Source organism: Pituophis catenifer, unplaced genomic scaffold (genome assembly GCF_029215685.1).
Source record: "Pituophis catenifer annectens isolate HBS135680 unplaced genomic scaffold, rPitCat1.0.hap2 SCAF_2, whole genome shotgun sequence".
Lineage (NCBI taxonomy): Eukaryota > Metazoa > Chordata > Lepidosauria > Squamata > Colubridae > Pituophis > Pituophis catenifer.
The window spans coordinates 67,905,151-67,920,748 of record NW_027256882.1 but is presented as its reverse complement, the minus strand read 5'-3'; the positions used below and the strand labels follow the sequence as shown (position 1 = coordinate 67,920,748).

Sequence of the window (15,598 nt, the reverse complement as noted above, 5' to 3'; positions counted from 1 at the left end):
AGATAATATACATGTAGTCTTTGACTTACAACCATTTGTTTAGTGACTGTTCAAAGTTACAACGACACTGAAAACAGTGATTTATAACTAGTCCTCACGCTTATGACTGTTGCAGCACCTCCATGATCTTGTGATCAAAATTTATGCACTTGGCAACTGGCATATATTTATTATGACTGCAGTATCATAGAATTCTGTGATCCCAATTTGAAACCTTTTCTGCTGGCTTCCAACAAACAAAGCAGGGGTGAAATCCAGCAGGTTCTAACAGGTTCTGGAGAACTGGTAGCAGAAATTTTGAGTAGTTTGGAGAACCGGCAAATACCACCTCTGGCTGGCCCCAGAGTGGGGAGGGAATAGAGATTTTGCAATATCTTTCCCCCAGGAGGGGAGGGAATGGAGATTTTGCAATATCTTTCCCCCAGGAGGGGAGGGAATGGAGATTTTGCAGTATCCTTACCCTGCCACGCCCACCAAGCCACGCCCACAGAACCGGTATGGAAAAATTTTGGATTTCACCCCTGAAACAAAGTCAATGGGGTGTGTGTGTGTGATTCACATAACAACTGTAGTAATTTGCTTAACAACTGTGGTACAAAAGGTAAAACCGCAGATGACTGCCTTCTTTAGCAACAGAAATTCTGGTCACAGTTGTGATTGTTAATTGAGAACTACCTATAATTCCCAACCACTATGCTGGAAATTTTGGAACTTTCAATCCGATATAAGCAAGGTTGGGGAAATAACAGCCTTTAATTATTTTTTAAAGTCATCTTAGAAAGCAAATCTGATATTCGAAAGAGTTAAGGACCTCAGAACTACCATCTCAATTGCTCTACAATTTTTCTTCTTTTCTTTAAAGTTGCCTCTCATTGCAATGGCGAAATATGTGCCTCCTTAAAATAGTCACAGATTCTTATGGTATGAGATGGCACGATGGCATGATGATGGTTGTCCCACACAATCAAAAAGGTTACATTGCGTAAGCACTAACTGGAATTGTCTTTACAATTGTCAGATAAATGCTGATACAATTGTAATTTATAGACATATTTTAGTAGACATTCTGCAATTTATGTTTTTCAGCATTAACCATTTGACATGCTAATTAAAGCAATTCCCATATAATATCAGTGTAGATAATATGTACATTCCAGTAAATGAAAAATGAGAGGGGACAATTTGTATTCAATTTGGACTGAATAAATCATAATTAATTTTACATTTGAATCTAATGTCTTTGAGGTTTTATTACTTTAAGTATTCTCCATTCAGAATTTTTTCTAAGAATTAAAAAGGAAAAAAGAAATGCATGAAGAAATATGAGGGAAGGGGGAGTTTGATTATTCACCAGGGGCCGGGGCGACAGGGAATATTCCATCAGCCATTTTCCTGCACACAAGTTCCAGTTCAATATATTTGTAATCTAGGTTGACATGAATACAGGTAGTCTTTGGTTGCTGAGTGACCATTTGAAGTTATACTAGACATCTCAAAAGCTACTTACCACCCAGTTCTGAAGTTCCAACGTAACCCCCTGCAGACACATGACTGCATTTTGGACACTTGGCAACTAGACTGCATGTACAGCTCTTTGCAGCGCCATGTGCTCATATGATCACAATTTATGGTTTTTTGCCAAAAACTGGCATTTACTTCCAGTTTCCAGCAAAAAAATGCCTCCTAGTTCACAACCATTGCATTCACTTAACAACTGTCACAAAAAAAAGGTTGCAAAATTGGGTCCGGTCATATGGCAACTTGCTTTACAACCATCACAATTTATGAACAAAATGGCTAGGCTCCATTATGGTCATAAATCAAGGAATACTTGTAACAGGAAAAGGGAAAAAAGAAGAAAGATATAGAGGAGGTGGCACACTTATAAGTATTATATATAAGTATTATAAAAGTATTATAAGTATTATAATATAAGTATTATAAAAAAGCATAAATAAAAAGAATAACAATAATAATTGCAATAGATATAGTGTGTGTGTGTATATATACATACATATATTTCTTTTTCTTTTTCGTAGGCTTTTATGTGCATATTCTTTCTAGCCAGGTTTTACCTACGTAAGCTAAGATGTTCTTCAGCCCTAGTTCTGTGAAATCTCATTCACAAGTTTCTGGGCTTTTTGTATCTTGCTGAAAAGCAACAACTCTGTGCTGCAATTTGGGAGACTCAAATAGCTATTTCTGCCTTGTAAGGTGTCATCAGTGAGCCACACCCTCTTCTCAAGTATCCTCCCTGTAAAGGTACAATGTTTCTTTTTCTTTTTCTTTCTAGCCAGGTAAAACCTGGCTAGAAAGAATATGCACATAAAAGCCTACGAAAAAGAAAAAGACACATTGTACCTTTACAGGGAGGATACTTGAGAAGAGGGTGTGGCTCACTGATGACACTTACAAGGCAGAAATAGCTATTTGAGTCTCCCAAATTGCAGCACAGAGTTGTTGCTTTTTAGCAAGATACAAAAAGCCCAGAAACTTGTGAATGAGATTTCACAGAACTAGGGCTGAAGAACATCTTAGCTTACGTAGGTAAAACCTGGCTAGAAAGAATATGCACATACATATATACATATATATGTATATTTGTTTTCTTTTCGTAGGCGTTTATGTGTATTTCTCTTTAGCCAGGTTCTTCCTACGTAAACCAAGATTTTTATGCAGCCCTAGTTCAGTGAAATCACAATCCACTAGTTTCTAGGCTTTTTTCAGGCAGCCAGCAAGCACCCTGCTGCCCATTGGGAGACTAAGGAGACTAAGATAGATCTATTTCGGATTTATTAGTCCTCATCAGTTAGCCACACCCTCATCCCATGTATCCTCCCTGTAAAGGTACAGTATTTGTTTTCTTTTCTTTTCATAGGCCTTTATATATAGAAACTAGTGGAATGTTTCATGATTTTATCTCTTTTCATACATCTAAATATTGCAGTTCATCTGCCCATCATAGACAGATTAACATCCTTCCACTATTTCGGACTTTGGACATTTTTCCTGAAGTACTGAAATTGTTGGGAAAGCCCTGACAGTCTAATTTATAGTTTTCACACTCCTACAAGAAAATGCACACTTATGACATGAACTTTAGCCTTGTTTCCTTTCTGCAGCTTAGTGTCTTCTTTGTTGAAAAATTCTGGAAACACAAATAGTTGCACACCAGAAATCACCAAGCCTGCATTTTGCACCCATTTGTCTTTCACTTCTATAAAAAGTTACTACTTCAGTTTACTTTGTCATCCCTCCTGTTTATTGATTTTATTAAGAGTATAAAAGATACTGAAAGCACACTTCGATCTCATCAACATTGTCTCAGAAAGGAAGTTGACTCCCAACGTCAAAAATTTGTAATTTGTTTTCTATTTCATTTTGTACTCCATCCAAGCCCATCTAAATATACCGAGGACAGGGAGTACATTCTTTCCTTAAAACTATTTAGCATCACTGCACTCCCATTACAGCCATGGTCTAGGGCAGGGGTCCCCAACCCCCGGGCCACGCAAACAAGCAAAGCCCCACCCAGAGGATGCAAGCAGCACACAAATTCACACCAGGGGTGGGTTCTAAAATTTTTTACTACTGGTTCTGTGGGTGTGGCTTATTTTGTGGGCGTGGTTTGATGGCCATGTGACAATTCTTTAGGATTTAGCAGAGGTACTGGTCTACCAGGCTTTTAACTGCTTGCAGACCTGTACCGGTCTACCCATTTGTTCTTGGAACATTCCGGTCTAGCCATTTGTTTTTGGAGGCACTGGTCTACCCATTTGTTTTTTGAGCGCACTGGTCTACCACCACACTGCCTTTTAACACTGATCAGCTGTAAGGCGGCCCTTTGAAGCCCCGCGGCAAGAGTTTAAACAGTTTTTTTCCTTCTAGCCGATCAGCTGGGACTCAGGAGGCAGCGAATAGATTGGGGGCAGGGCCAAATAAAAGGTAAGAATAATGCGGGGGGGCGGGAGGGCCCACCTCTTGAACAAAGAGAACCGGTTCAGTGACGTCATATCGTCACCGCTACCGGCTTGGCCGAACCGGGCTGAACCGTGAAGAACCCACCACTGATCCACGCCCACTCTGGTCCATGGAAAAACCTCTCTCCATGTAACCAGTCCCTGGTGTCCAAAGGTTGGGGGCCACTGCTCTAGGGATACTGTTTTAGCACATATTCTGGTTCTTTTTACTTTTTACTTGTTCTTCGTATTATATACTTCACATTTATGCTTGATAAGACAGAGGGTTATGAATTGGTTCACAATTGATTCTCCATGGTCAAGCACTCAAAAAATTGTCACAGTGTGCATTCTGTTCATATAGATATGCAAATGTATATCCATACATGTACCCTGAGATACGTGCACATACAATTGATGTAATTCAACATTAAAAATGATTACTTAAGATCAGAAAATCATAGAGTTGAGGGTGACCATTTAGGTCATCAATTCCAGTGTTCAGTGAATTAAATCAGTGCATATAGATGGTTGTCTTGTCTTCACTTGAAAACATCCAACAAAGGGGAATACAACACCTCTCTGGATAATTATAATCTGCATTTCCTATGAATTAAATCCATTATTTCATGTCCTGCACTAGAAAACAAGTTTTGACTTTCTTTTCTGTAACATTGTTTCAGGAATGTGAAGAGCATTATAATAAACCCACTAAGGAATCATTTCTAAAGGATAAACATATCCAACTTCTCCAATCTCTCTTCAGAGAGGTATGTTCCTAATTCTTTTATCATTTTTGTTGCTGTGGCTTTTATGTTCAATTTCTCTGAATGTTTTTTAAAAATGTGACCAAAAACTGGATACAATACTTACAATGAAATCTGCTCAATTATTTCCCATGATCTGGAAATTATACTTGTGTTGATGCTATTTAAAGTTGTATCATTGCATTGTTTTCAAGGTGATTACACACATATTTTTATTTTATAAAACTTTACAAAGCTTTGTGAACTGGTCTAGAATCTTCTCAGATATTGATGGCAGACTGACTGCTCTGTTATTTCCTGGGTCTATTTTTCCTCTTTTGAACATACAGACATTTGCTCTGCTGCCATTCTCTGGCATTTCACCAGTACTCTGAGGTTTCTCAAAGATAATTAATAAGAGTTTGACCAAGAGAATTAGCTGGTTCAAAATCCTAGGATGGATGTTTCCTGATCATGCTTCTACCTACCCCTCCATGATCTCTCAGCAACTTTCAAAATCATCAATCATGAAATCCATCTGGACTGGCTTGGGATGGGTGGCTGGGAATGGAGGCACTGTATTAGGGCTAGTGCTCTTTTGATTCAATCTTCAATAAAAGCTATGGGTTTCATCAGGAAACCAGGGAGGGCAGGTGAATAGGCAGGATATAACCTGTTCCTGATAATATTTTCTTTACTCAGTAATAAACAGTCACCCAATCACTCACAATGAGCGTTTAGCGGCTGTCAGGATATACCCTTTACAACCAGCAGCTATGCTGGAGATTATCTTTATCCTCACAGCTCAACATCTAATCCTTCAAAATACACAGTTTCTCTAGCCACACTCTTCTCTTCCTCCTGATGGAATTCCCTCAGCAAAACTCCTGTTAGTTCTTCCCATTCACTTGCTTGCTCTTGCAATAGGCAGTACTTAACTACAATAATAATTGAAATTTCAGGCTCTTAACATTAAGGACATAATAATAAGTCACCCTCTGTTTCCTTGACCACCAGTATAGTTGCTCCCATATTATTATCAATTTCTAATAAATATGGGGTGCACTATAGGCCAGATTGATGGCAAAGCATTATATGTTCTTCAAAGTACTTTACTCTGAATTTGATTTCTCATTACACTACTATGTTTAAAATAATATTGGTACATGGGAAAGTGAGAAACCACAAGCAGAACACTGAGTAACAAAGAGGACAGTAGGTATTCTAAGAAAGAATAACAGGCAAGTTTCCACTGAGGTTCAGCTATCATTTCTGTCTAAATTCTGTTGCTCATTTCTCTGCCAACCATAATAGCAAATCCAGTAATTAAATTGCCACCAAATCTGCTTCAGTCAGCTGGAATGTAAAAGGTCACTTTAAATATATGTTTATTTAATTCCAGTGGTTATTTTATTACGAAATGAATATATCTTCTCTAAATTTACCATGTATTAAAAATATTTAGGGCTGTTTTCTAGTTTGAACGGTGGGAAATGCAAGGCAACTTTTCCAAAACTGGATAGCATAACTTCAGAGATCTTCTGCTCTTTGGGAATAAGAATAGCCCAGTTTTCATAATATTTGACATTATGGAACACCCCAGTCCTCAGTTAGACGGATGCTGTCTTAATATTATCATCCAACAGTATTCATGAAAATAATCTGCAAATTGCTACAATGCCATGCTAGCAGAAAGTTGTCTGTACCTCTCAGAAGCCCTGGTTCTCAGACTTCGTGTAGAAAAGGTCCTACATTCAATCTGAACTTCTTCAGGAAGGCCAGGAAGAATTCCTGTCTGGGAAGACTACCATAGATGGTGCCAGACTCTATGACTACTGCCTCAAACTGAAAGTAGTTCTTGTGCAAGCATGATTCTCACATAATTTTTTAACAAGATTTGTGATCAGGATGGAATAACAAGCAAGTGAACTATTTTCAATTTAAAATCAATATATTTCCATGATTAAATAGAGGCAGGTCTCCTTGTTGATAACAAGAAAGTTTGCAAATAGTTCTTTATAGTACATTTTTCTAATCTCTCTGGGAACCAACTTTCCTATCTTTAAATTTATCTTAGCAGTCTTTCCTGAAGTCCTTCCTGTAAGACACTGAATACTTGTACAAAATGAAGCTAAGACGTAATATAATGAAAAGCACTCATCCTTCCGGTTTGGCTTCCGTCGTCGTTAGACGGTCTTTTGGGACCACCACCCCCACCGCCCGTAAAGAGCCGCCTTTACAGCTGAAAGGCGGCTCGAAAAACTCCGTTTCCTTAAGGAAATGTGAGATAGAGCCGGCGAGAGCAGGTAGAGCCCTCTGTGAAGTCCCCAGAGTTCTTTTTTTACTCTTGGGGAGGAAGCAGGATGAGGCTCCCTATCCAGCTCACCGCTGCTCCGGGCTTCGGGAGAACTCTGCGCTTTGCAGAGCCAGGCGATGGGACCAACCCAATCAACGAAAACTAACAGATTGTCTGAACAAGCAGGATGAAATCTGCTTGCTTGGGACTCTAAATTGCAAGTATTTCTAACAACCCTATGACTGATTTTAAAAGTGAAGAAAGAGTGAAAGGGGAAAAAAGTTTAAAATGGCGACTGGCTGAGGCTTGAGAAGAAAGCTGAAAGCGAAAGCCCTTCCATTTGAATAGTTTAATACGTTACAAAGTATCTGAAACAATAGTGCTGGCTAGAAGTGAAGAGAAAAATTCTTATTTCATGCTTCTTCCTTCTTAGAGACTTGATATTGATATTGTCTGGAGAGAAGTCTTTTTCTTTTAAATAAAAAATCTGTTTTCGTGGCAGGATGGCGTTAAAACTGACAAAGCCAGACAACCAAGCTGTGGGGGGGGGGCTCCCCCATTTACAAATCACATGAACAAGTTTTGAGCTTGCAGATGCAGAAGAATGTCTTTAAAGACCTAAAGGAATTTGTTTTGGAGGACATGATGAGATTGTGAACCAGAATCTTGAAAAATTTAGACATGAAATTAAAAAGTTGGTACAACAAAAGTATGATAACCTGAAACGATATATTGTAACAGCTTTGAAAAGCTTTTCAGAAATAATTATAAAGATGGATAAAGATATCAACTTAGAAATAGAGTCTAAAATGAAGGAAGTTGATTATAAGATTCATAATCTGGATAATAAAATACAAAGAATTGAAAATGATTTGATAAATATTCAAGAAAATAGCTCAGAAGTAGAGTCTAAAATAAAGGAAGCTGATCACAAGACTTACAATGCAGATAATATAAAACAAAGGATTGAAAATGAAGTCACAATGATGCAATTCAGATCCATGGAATTTGCGGTCAGAATAAGGGGAATACAGGAGAATAACAGAGATGATTTGAGAAAGATGTCTGCTGAAGTTCTGGCTGTGATTTTAAAGGTTAGTCCTGAAGAGGTATCCTGTAAGATTGATAAGGCCTACAGAGTAAATTCTTGGGTGGCAAAGCAAAGGCAGTTGCCTAGAGATGGGGTGATTTACTTTACTGATAAAGGAATAAGAAACGATATTGTGCAAAAGTCTTTTAACTCCACTCTAGAAATGAATGGAAGGAAGATTTGGATATATAAAGAGCTGCCGTCCAAGATGTTAAAAGAAAGGACTTTGGATTTTTGGTGACTGAGCTAAAGAAACAAAACATCCCATTTAGATGGGATGCTCCAGTTGGTATAATATTGAGATATCAAGGAGAAAGATATCAACTAAATACTGTTGAAAAAGCGGAAGAATTTTACTACAAGGTTTTTAAAATGGACCTAACATCTCCACGTATGTCATCAGTGTTAGGAACACAGGAGGGGGATAAAGAAAAGCAAAATGAACAAGAGATTGAAACTCAGGCTAAGCAGATGGAGATGGAGGTAATGGAAAAACAACAAGTTATAGAGGCCTTTTTGGATGAGCCGCTTCTGGATTCTCCTTCAGAGGCTATAGCTGGATCACCTATAAATATAAGAGAGGCGGCTTTGGATTTCGATTTGATGTCTTATCAAGTTACAGACCAGCATGTAACTCAATCAGCTGATATACAAGTCCAAGAAAGGCAACCAGGATGGAGATTTAAACCACAACAAGTTAAGAAAAGAAGAAGCAGGTTCTACAAAACTAAAAAATTTTAAACTAAACAAAAAAATTTTTTTCTTTTTTTTTAGCCAACAGACTAATGCCAGTTACTTAAGAGACGATTAAATATAATAAGCGGGATTTATAGAAGGCTGATACATGAACATATAACTGAGGCAAATTACAGACTTATACTATTTTGAGAAGAATAACAGATCTCTGCAGTGCTGGTGTTTTTGGGATGTGGAAGATGGCCTTTGATTGAGCGGATTGGAACTTTCTATTTTGGACTCTTTGAAAAATGGATTACGTATATGTTGAGTTATAAGGCAAGAGAACTATGGAATTGGGGCATGCAGAAGATCTAGTTGTTACCCTAACGTGGTGGTTGGAATTAATAATCTAGACAAAAGACATTACAGAAGATACTATATGGAATATAAATATAAAGTCACTCGGGTGGTTTTTTATATACAGAAACACTTATTATTGATGGGGGCAGATGGTAATTGAAGATACTGAATATACTGTTGGAAGCAGAACTTGATGTTACCCTAACATGGGCGATGGAATTAATAATCTAGTTGAAAGATATTACAGAAGATGCTATATGGATTACAAACTTAAAGTCATTTGAGGATTTTATTTATATATGGAAATATGTTTTAGTGGTGTGGGCAGAAGAACAAAGATATTAAAAATATTATGTATGGTAGACCTGTAGGAAAGTGGGTGGAGATAGGTTAGGTTACTGATTGTTTAGTTTAGGAAAAGGGATGTTATGTTCAGATATTAATATACGTAAAAGATTTGAATTAAGAGATATATGTATGTGGGTGGAGGAAATGGGTAGATTAGGAGTTGAATAAATGCCAAATTAGGATTTATTATATGATTTTACAGCTGAATGTTGTTCTGAAATGTATAGTATAGGGGGGATATAATAATAATGTTAGAAAGAAAGAAATGGTTAGCATATGGGGGATGGTGTAAAAGGATGGTAAAGTATTATATAATGTGATATCAATTTGGATTTTATTTTGGAGAAGCCATGGGGGGAGGGGAGGGGGAGGGGGGGGTTAGGGAGGAGGGGGGGAAGGGGGAAAAATCTGTATTTGAAAAACTTTTTTAATAAAAAAAAAAAGCACTCAACAACACTATTGGCTGATAGATTAACCCATTCATATTCCATGAAGATTTGAAGTTGTGTCTTATAGTTCCTAAATATCTTGTGTAGGCCTCACTAGATCTTCGTGTCTTCTTTGACCTACATGAACATATCTGAAAATTCTGAAAGTGCTTGTAAATGCTGCACTACAACAGTGCCCAGATACTTGTTATAACATGAATGCTATGGGGGCAAGGCCAGCCATAATTTATTTTTCCAGTTAATTTTTTTTTTATATAATAATACTTTATTGATTTAAAAAAAAATTTAAAAAGAAAACATCAAATCTCGGTTAACATCTGAGGTGTCGTGCGGTTACATATTTACATTATGTACATATCAAGTATCTTCAAATCTACCATTATTAGAAATAGACATATCCTTATAGTCTTGTTCTATTATTCCACCATTTGTACCACCTTTCCCATACTGCCTTAAATTTTGAATTCTCATCGTCTTTAAGAACACTAGTTAATTTTGCCATTTCTGCGCATTCTAGGATTTTATTTATTATTGTCATCTCTGGAGGGGTTTGTTTGTCCTTCCAGTATTTTGCAAAGGTTAATCTGGCCGCTGTTATAACATGTATAATTAATTGTATCTTGTCCTTAGAGAGTCCATCTCCCATCATTCCTAATAAAAAGATTTCGGGGGAAAGTTTTATATCTTCTTCCACTATTTCTCGTAGCCAGATTCGTATTTTTGTCCAAAACTTTTTTGTCTCCGGGCAGGACCACCACATATGAAAGAAGGTGCCAACATCCTTTCCACACTTCCAACATATTGCTGAGGCACTGGGAAATATTTTTGCTAGTCTAGCTGGGGCTAGATACCATCTATGAAATATTTTATAGTGGTTCTCCCTGTAAATTGCTGATTTAGTGAGATTATAATTTCTATTCCAAGCCTCCTCCCAGTCATTGAAATTTAATCTATAGCCAATATTTTTTTCCCAAATGCTTAGTTGATTCCTAGCTATTCCTTCTGCTCTGTCCTCACCTAATAAGAAGTTGTAAAATCTCGCTAGCATTTTCTTTTCAATCCCCAACATAATTTTATCCAAATTGTTGTACTTCGTCTCTATACCAAATTGATCCCTATCTTTTTGATATCTAGAGCTTATCTGCAGGTATCTCCACCAGTCTAAATACTCTGGTTTCTCTTCAGGTCGTGTAAATCTTTCGCCTTTTCCAGTTAAAATTCTATCCAAATTGAGGAAATATCCCAGAAAAAGACAATGGCAAGTTGTTTGCCAAGAAATTTGTAGGGATATACCCAGGGGTGGTTTCCACTTACCTTTACTATTGGTTTGCAATGGGAGCACGCATGCGCACTTGCTTTGGTTGCGCATGCATGTGCTTCTGTGCATGCGCAGATCACCCATGGTGATGTCGTGGTGGGTTGACGGAGCCTCCCACCGGTTTTACTACCGGTTCTATAGAACTGGACCGAACTGGGAGCAACCCACCACTGGATATGCCTATGCAGTCACCAGGCCTTTTGTATGATTCACTAAGTCTGAAGAATATTTGAATGAATGAATGAATGAATGAATGAATGAATGAATGAATGAATGAAATTGTATATATATCCCTTGCCCGAAATACTAAAATATATGCAGTGCTGAATAAAACACATTCAGGTAACAGCCTGAAGAAGTTCAAGGCCACAGTTATGGTCACATGCAAGGAAGTTCCATTGGTAATAATAAACATATACTGTATGTACCTTACAGTACATATGATAGAGATAATTTAGAACAAGTGCAATTTCTCCACACAATACATATGAGGAAAAAAAGCTTTTAATTCCTCACAAAATATAATAATTTGATAGTTATAGTCTAAAATTACAAAGTATAATTAACTGCAAGTTATTTTTCTCGTGTTCTATTATTCACCCTCTGTACCTAGGAGACAACACGTCTTACCTCCCTGGTGTATAAGTTCCTCAAGCACTGCTGTGGATATAAAATCAGTGGTTGCCAAGTCTTCTGGGTCACCAGAGGTACAAACCCACCGAAATGGGCCAAATCCCATAGAAAAAATATCTCTGGGAAGAAAACACAGTTAAATATTGAAAAAGATAGCTTACATTCCTGTTTTATTTATACTTATGGTTCGCGATGCTTTTCTTTCATTAACCGAGGATAGAAGAATTTCAGCTATTTCGAATAGACTAATCCAAACACAAAGCTCTTTGAATCCCTATTTTAGAACTTTAAATAAAGCTTTACTTGCAGACATAAGCAACGTATGTATCTGTGGCCATTTGGCCACTTGAGTTTACTAGTCATTGCTGTGCCAAAGTAACAGGAATCCAGTTGCAAAGTACCTTTAATATCAACTATTACAATTGCCTGTTTTATTCTACTTGTATTTAATTTTGTTTACACCTTTTATCTATGGTCTTTGACTATAATAAAGATTCATTCAGTCACGAGTTGAAAGGGCCTGCTAGTGCATCATCCAGGTTAGTCCTGCAAATGCAAAGGTATGGCTATCATGGGGAAGAGGGAAGCAAAAGAGATAGCCTTAAGTATCTACCCTGTTTTCCCCAAAATAAGACATCCCCTGATAATAAGCCCAATCGGGCTTTTGAGCGCATGGCAATAAGGCTAAGCACTTATTTCAGGGTTCAAAAAAATATAAGACAGGGTCTTATTTTGGGGGAAACACAGTAGCAATGCAGAAGCTGGTACACAGATAAATGTATTGGTCATATTTCACCAAGCCTGAGTGAAGAAAAAATATGTGGATTTATCACGCACACATTTGAATCGTTATTATTATAACTGTCACATTACTTTTCCCTAGTTTAGATTTCTTTCACAACTTCCCAAAATATTTATGATATGCAGCACTCAGAATCCAGTTTATATCCTTTAGCTCCTACAAGGCAATTGAGCCAATGTGAACGTTACTTAAAGTGATTTAAGAAAAAGAAAGCTGACATCTGGCAGCTCTTTTGGGTCTTCCCTTTTCCCATCCCTGTCCCCAGATACATTCCTTTCTAGATAGAAAAGGATTGATGTTTTGTATTTTCCTCTTGTACATACCCCATAATGTGTTGAACATAGGAAGGGTATCGGAATTCTCCCTTGCTGCCTCCTTTTTTTGCAACATCAGCACCTTCCAAAAAATTTAAAGGCAAATGTTCAGTGAGAAGGAAATGCAACACCAAGCAAAACAGCAGTTCAATAAAATAGGACTGGATAATGCTGTGCTGACTAAGAACACAATAGAAAAATGTGGGTTAGACAGTATCACCACCAGATGGATTCGTAACTGGTTGACCAACCGCACTCAATGTGTAGTCCTCAATGGAACTGCGTCTACCCAGAGGGAAGTATGCAGTGAGGTACCCTAAGGCTCTGTTTTAGGCCCATTACTCTTCAACATCTTCTTCAATGATTTGGACAAGGGGATAGATAGGGAACTTATCAAATTTGCAGATGACACGAAGCTAGCAGGACTAGGCAACACTCCAGAAGATAGGCAGAAGAGAGGCTTAAGATACAGAAGGATCTTGAAAGATGTGAACATTGGGTGCTATCTGACAAAATGAAATTCAAGGGTGAAAACAGTAAGGTTCTACATTTAGGCAAGAAAAACAAAATGCACAGGTATAGTATATGTGGTACTTTGCTCAATAGTAGTAACTGTGAGAGGGATCTTGGAGTCCTAGTGGGCAACCATTTAAATATGAGCCAGCAGTGTGCAGCAGCTGCCAAAAAAGCCAACACAGTTCTAGGCTGCATAAACAGAGGGATAGAATCAAGATCACATGAAATGTTAATACCACTTTATAATGCCTTGGTAAGGCCACACTTGGAATACTGCATCCAGTTTTGGTCACCATGATGTAAAAAAGATGTGGAGACTCTAGAAAGAGTGCAGAGAAGAGCAACAAAGATGATTAGTGGACTGGAGACTAAAACCTATGAAGAACGGTTGCTAGAACTGGGTAGGTCTAGTTTAATGAAAAGAAGGACTAGCAGTGTTCCAGTATCTCAGGGGCTGCCACAAAGAAGAGGGAGTCAAGCTATTCTCTAAAGCGCCTGAGGGTAGGACAAGAAGCAATGGGTGGAAACTAATCAAAGAGAGAAGCAACTTAGAACTAAGGAGAAATTTCCTGACAGTTAGAACAATTGATCAGTGGAACAACTTGCCTCCAGAAGTTTTGAATGCTCCAACACTGGAAGTTTTTAAGAAGAGATTGGATAATCATTTGTCTGAAGTGGTGTAGGGTTTCCTGCCTAAGCAGGGGTTGGACTAGAAGACCTCCAAGGTCCCTTCCAACTCTGTTATTCTATAATTCTAACAGGGCTAGTTGGGAACAGGATTGTACAGGAATTTATAACAATCCTGCAGAGAAGTACTTCTGCATTCAGTGTATCAGATAATTTCATCTGATCATGAAATTATCATATACAATACAAGAATAATACAAAATGCCTGCTCCCATTCAGAAATTATGTGATGCACTTCATGCCAGAAAAAGGGAAGACATTCTCTCCTTACCCGCTCTTTGGGCTTCTAAAAGGAAAGCATTACCATAATCCCAAAAAAACATTCCTTGATCAGACAGTTTGTTGATGGCAGCTACTTGTCTTCTAAGACTGAAAAAAAAAAAAAAAAAAAAAAGGAACATTACTTTTGACACCATCTTATATCATTTAAAAAAAACACTTCAGTTTGAACTATGGGACAATAGTTTACTAAGTAAATGTGGAAGATGAGAAATCTGGCTTCAGATTTCACTGCTGAAATAAACAATCTTCTTATTTTATTTATTGGTTCGATTTATATGCCGCCCTTCTCCGGAGACTCAGGGCGGCTTACAATGCGTTAAGCAATAGCTTTCATACTTTTGAATATAGCTGCTTAGTAGGGCTTTCGCCCCCCCCCCCCCCAAGCGGTGTTCTTTTTACACAAAGTCAGTTTATTGCCCCCACAATCCGGGTCCTCAATTTACCTACCTCGAAGGGATGGAAGACTGAGTCAACCTTGAGCCTTGTGAGATTTGAACTTGCAATAATTGCAGGCAGCTGGCTTTAGTTTAACAGCACTTTAGCCACTGTGCCACCAAGGCTTCTTTTTACTAAAAAGAAGAAACTCCAGACTTCAATAGTAATGTTACGATGGGACAGGGCAGGGGAGTATACAGCAGTCCTCATCCACATTCTTCAACCAAGTTCAGAGAATACTAAAGACACCGGATTTTTCTTTAAATTACCCAGTCTCCATAAGATTTCATAGATACTTTTTTGTTTAACTAGAGAAACAGAATGATAATCGGTGGGCAAAAATTCAGGGGAATGGGTTCAATTTCTGACTTCCAATTGGCTTCTCTATTAAGTTTTTTTGTGGGATGCTTGCAGGGAGTGTCAGAAAACTTTCCTTCCTTCCTTCCTTCCTTCCTTCCTTCCTTCCTTCCTTCCTTCCTTCCTTCCTTCCTTCCCCCTCTCCCTCCCCTTCCCTTCCCTCCCCTTCCCTTCCCAGCAGGCAACTAAATGAATGCTGCCAGGTGGGAGGAGTGTGTAAGGAAGAGCACAAGTGGCCAGCACACTGTGAGCGCAGAGGAACTGATCATTTCTCCATTGACACTTTCACTGCAAACTTCTCACAAGCCAAGATTTCTTTAATGAGAAG

The 15,598-nt window shown here is 38.1% G+C and overlaps 1 protein-coding gene across 2 annotated transcripts in view; it reads right to left on the bottom strand.

Moving 5' to 3' along the window:
* The window catches only part of UROC1 (urocanate hydratase 1), a 58,703-nt gene that overhangs the window by 14,911 nt on the left and 28,194 nt on the right, over positions 1–15,598 (bottom strand). For both annotated transcript variants that reach the window (XM_070933604.1, XM_070933605.1), the window contains 3 exons: positions 14,468–14,565; positions 13,003–13,075; positions 11,875–11,996 (listed from right to left, as the gene is read on the bottom strand). In XM_070933604.1, the coding sequence (XP_070789705.1) occupies positions 11,875–11,996; positions 13,003–13,075; positions 14,468–14,565 (293 nt within the window). The remainder of the gene's footprint in view (positions 1–11,874; positions 11,997–13,002; positions 13,076–14,467; positions 14,566–15,598) is intronic.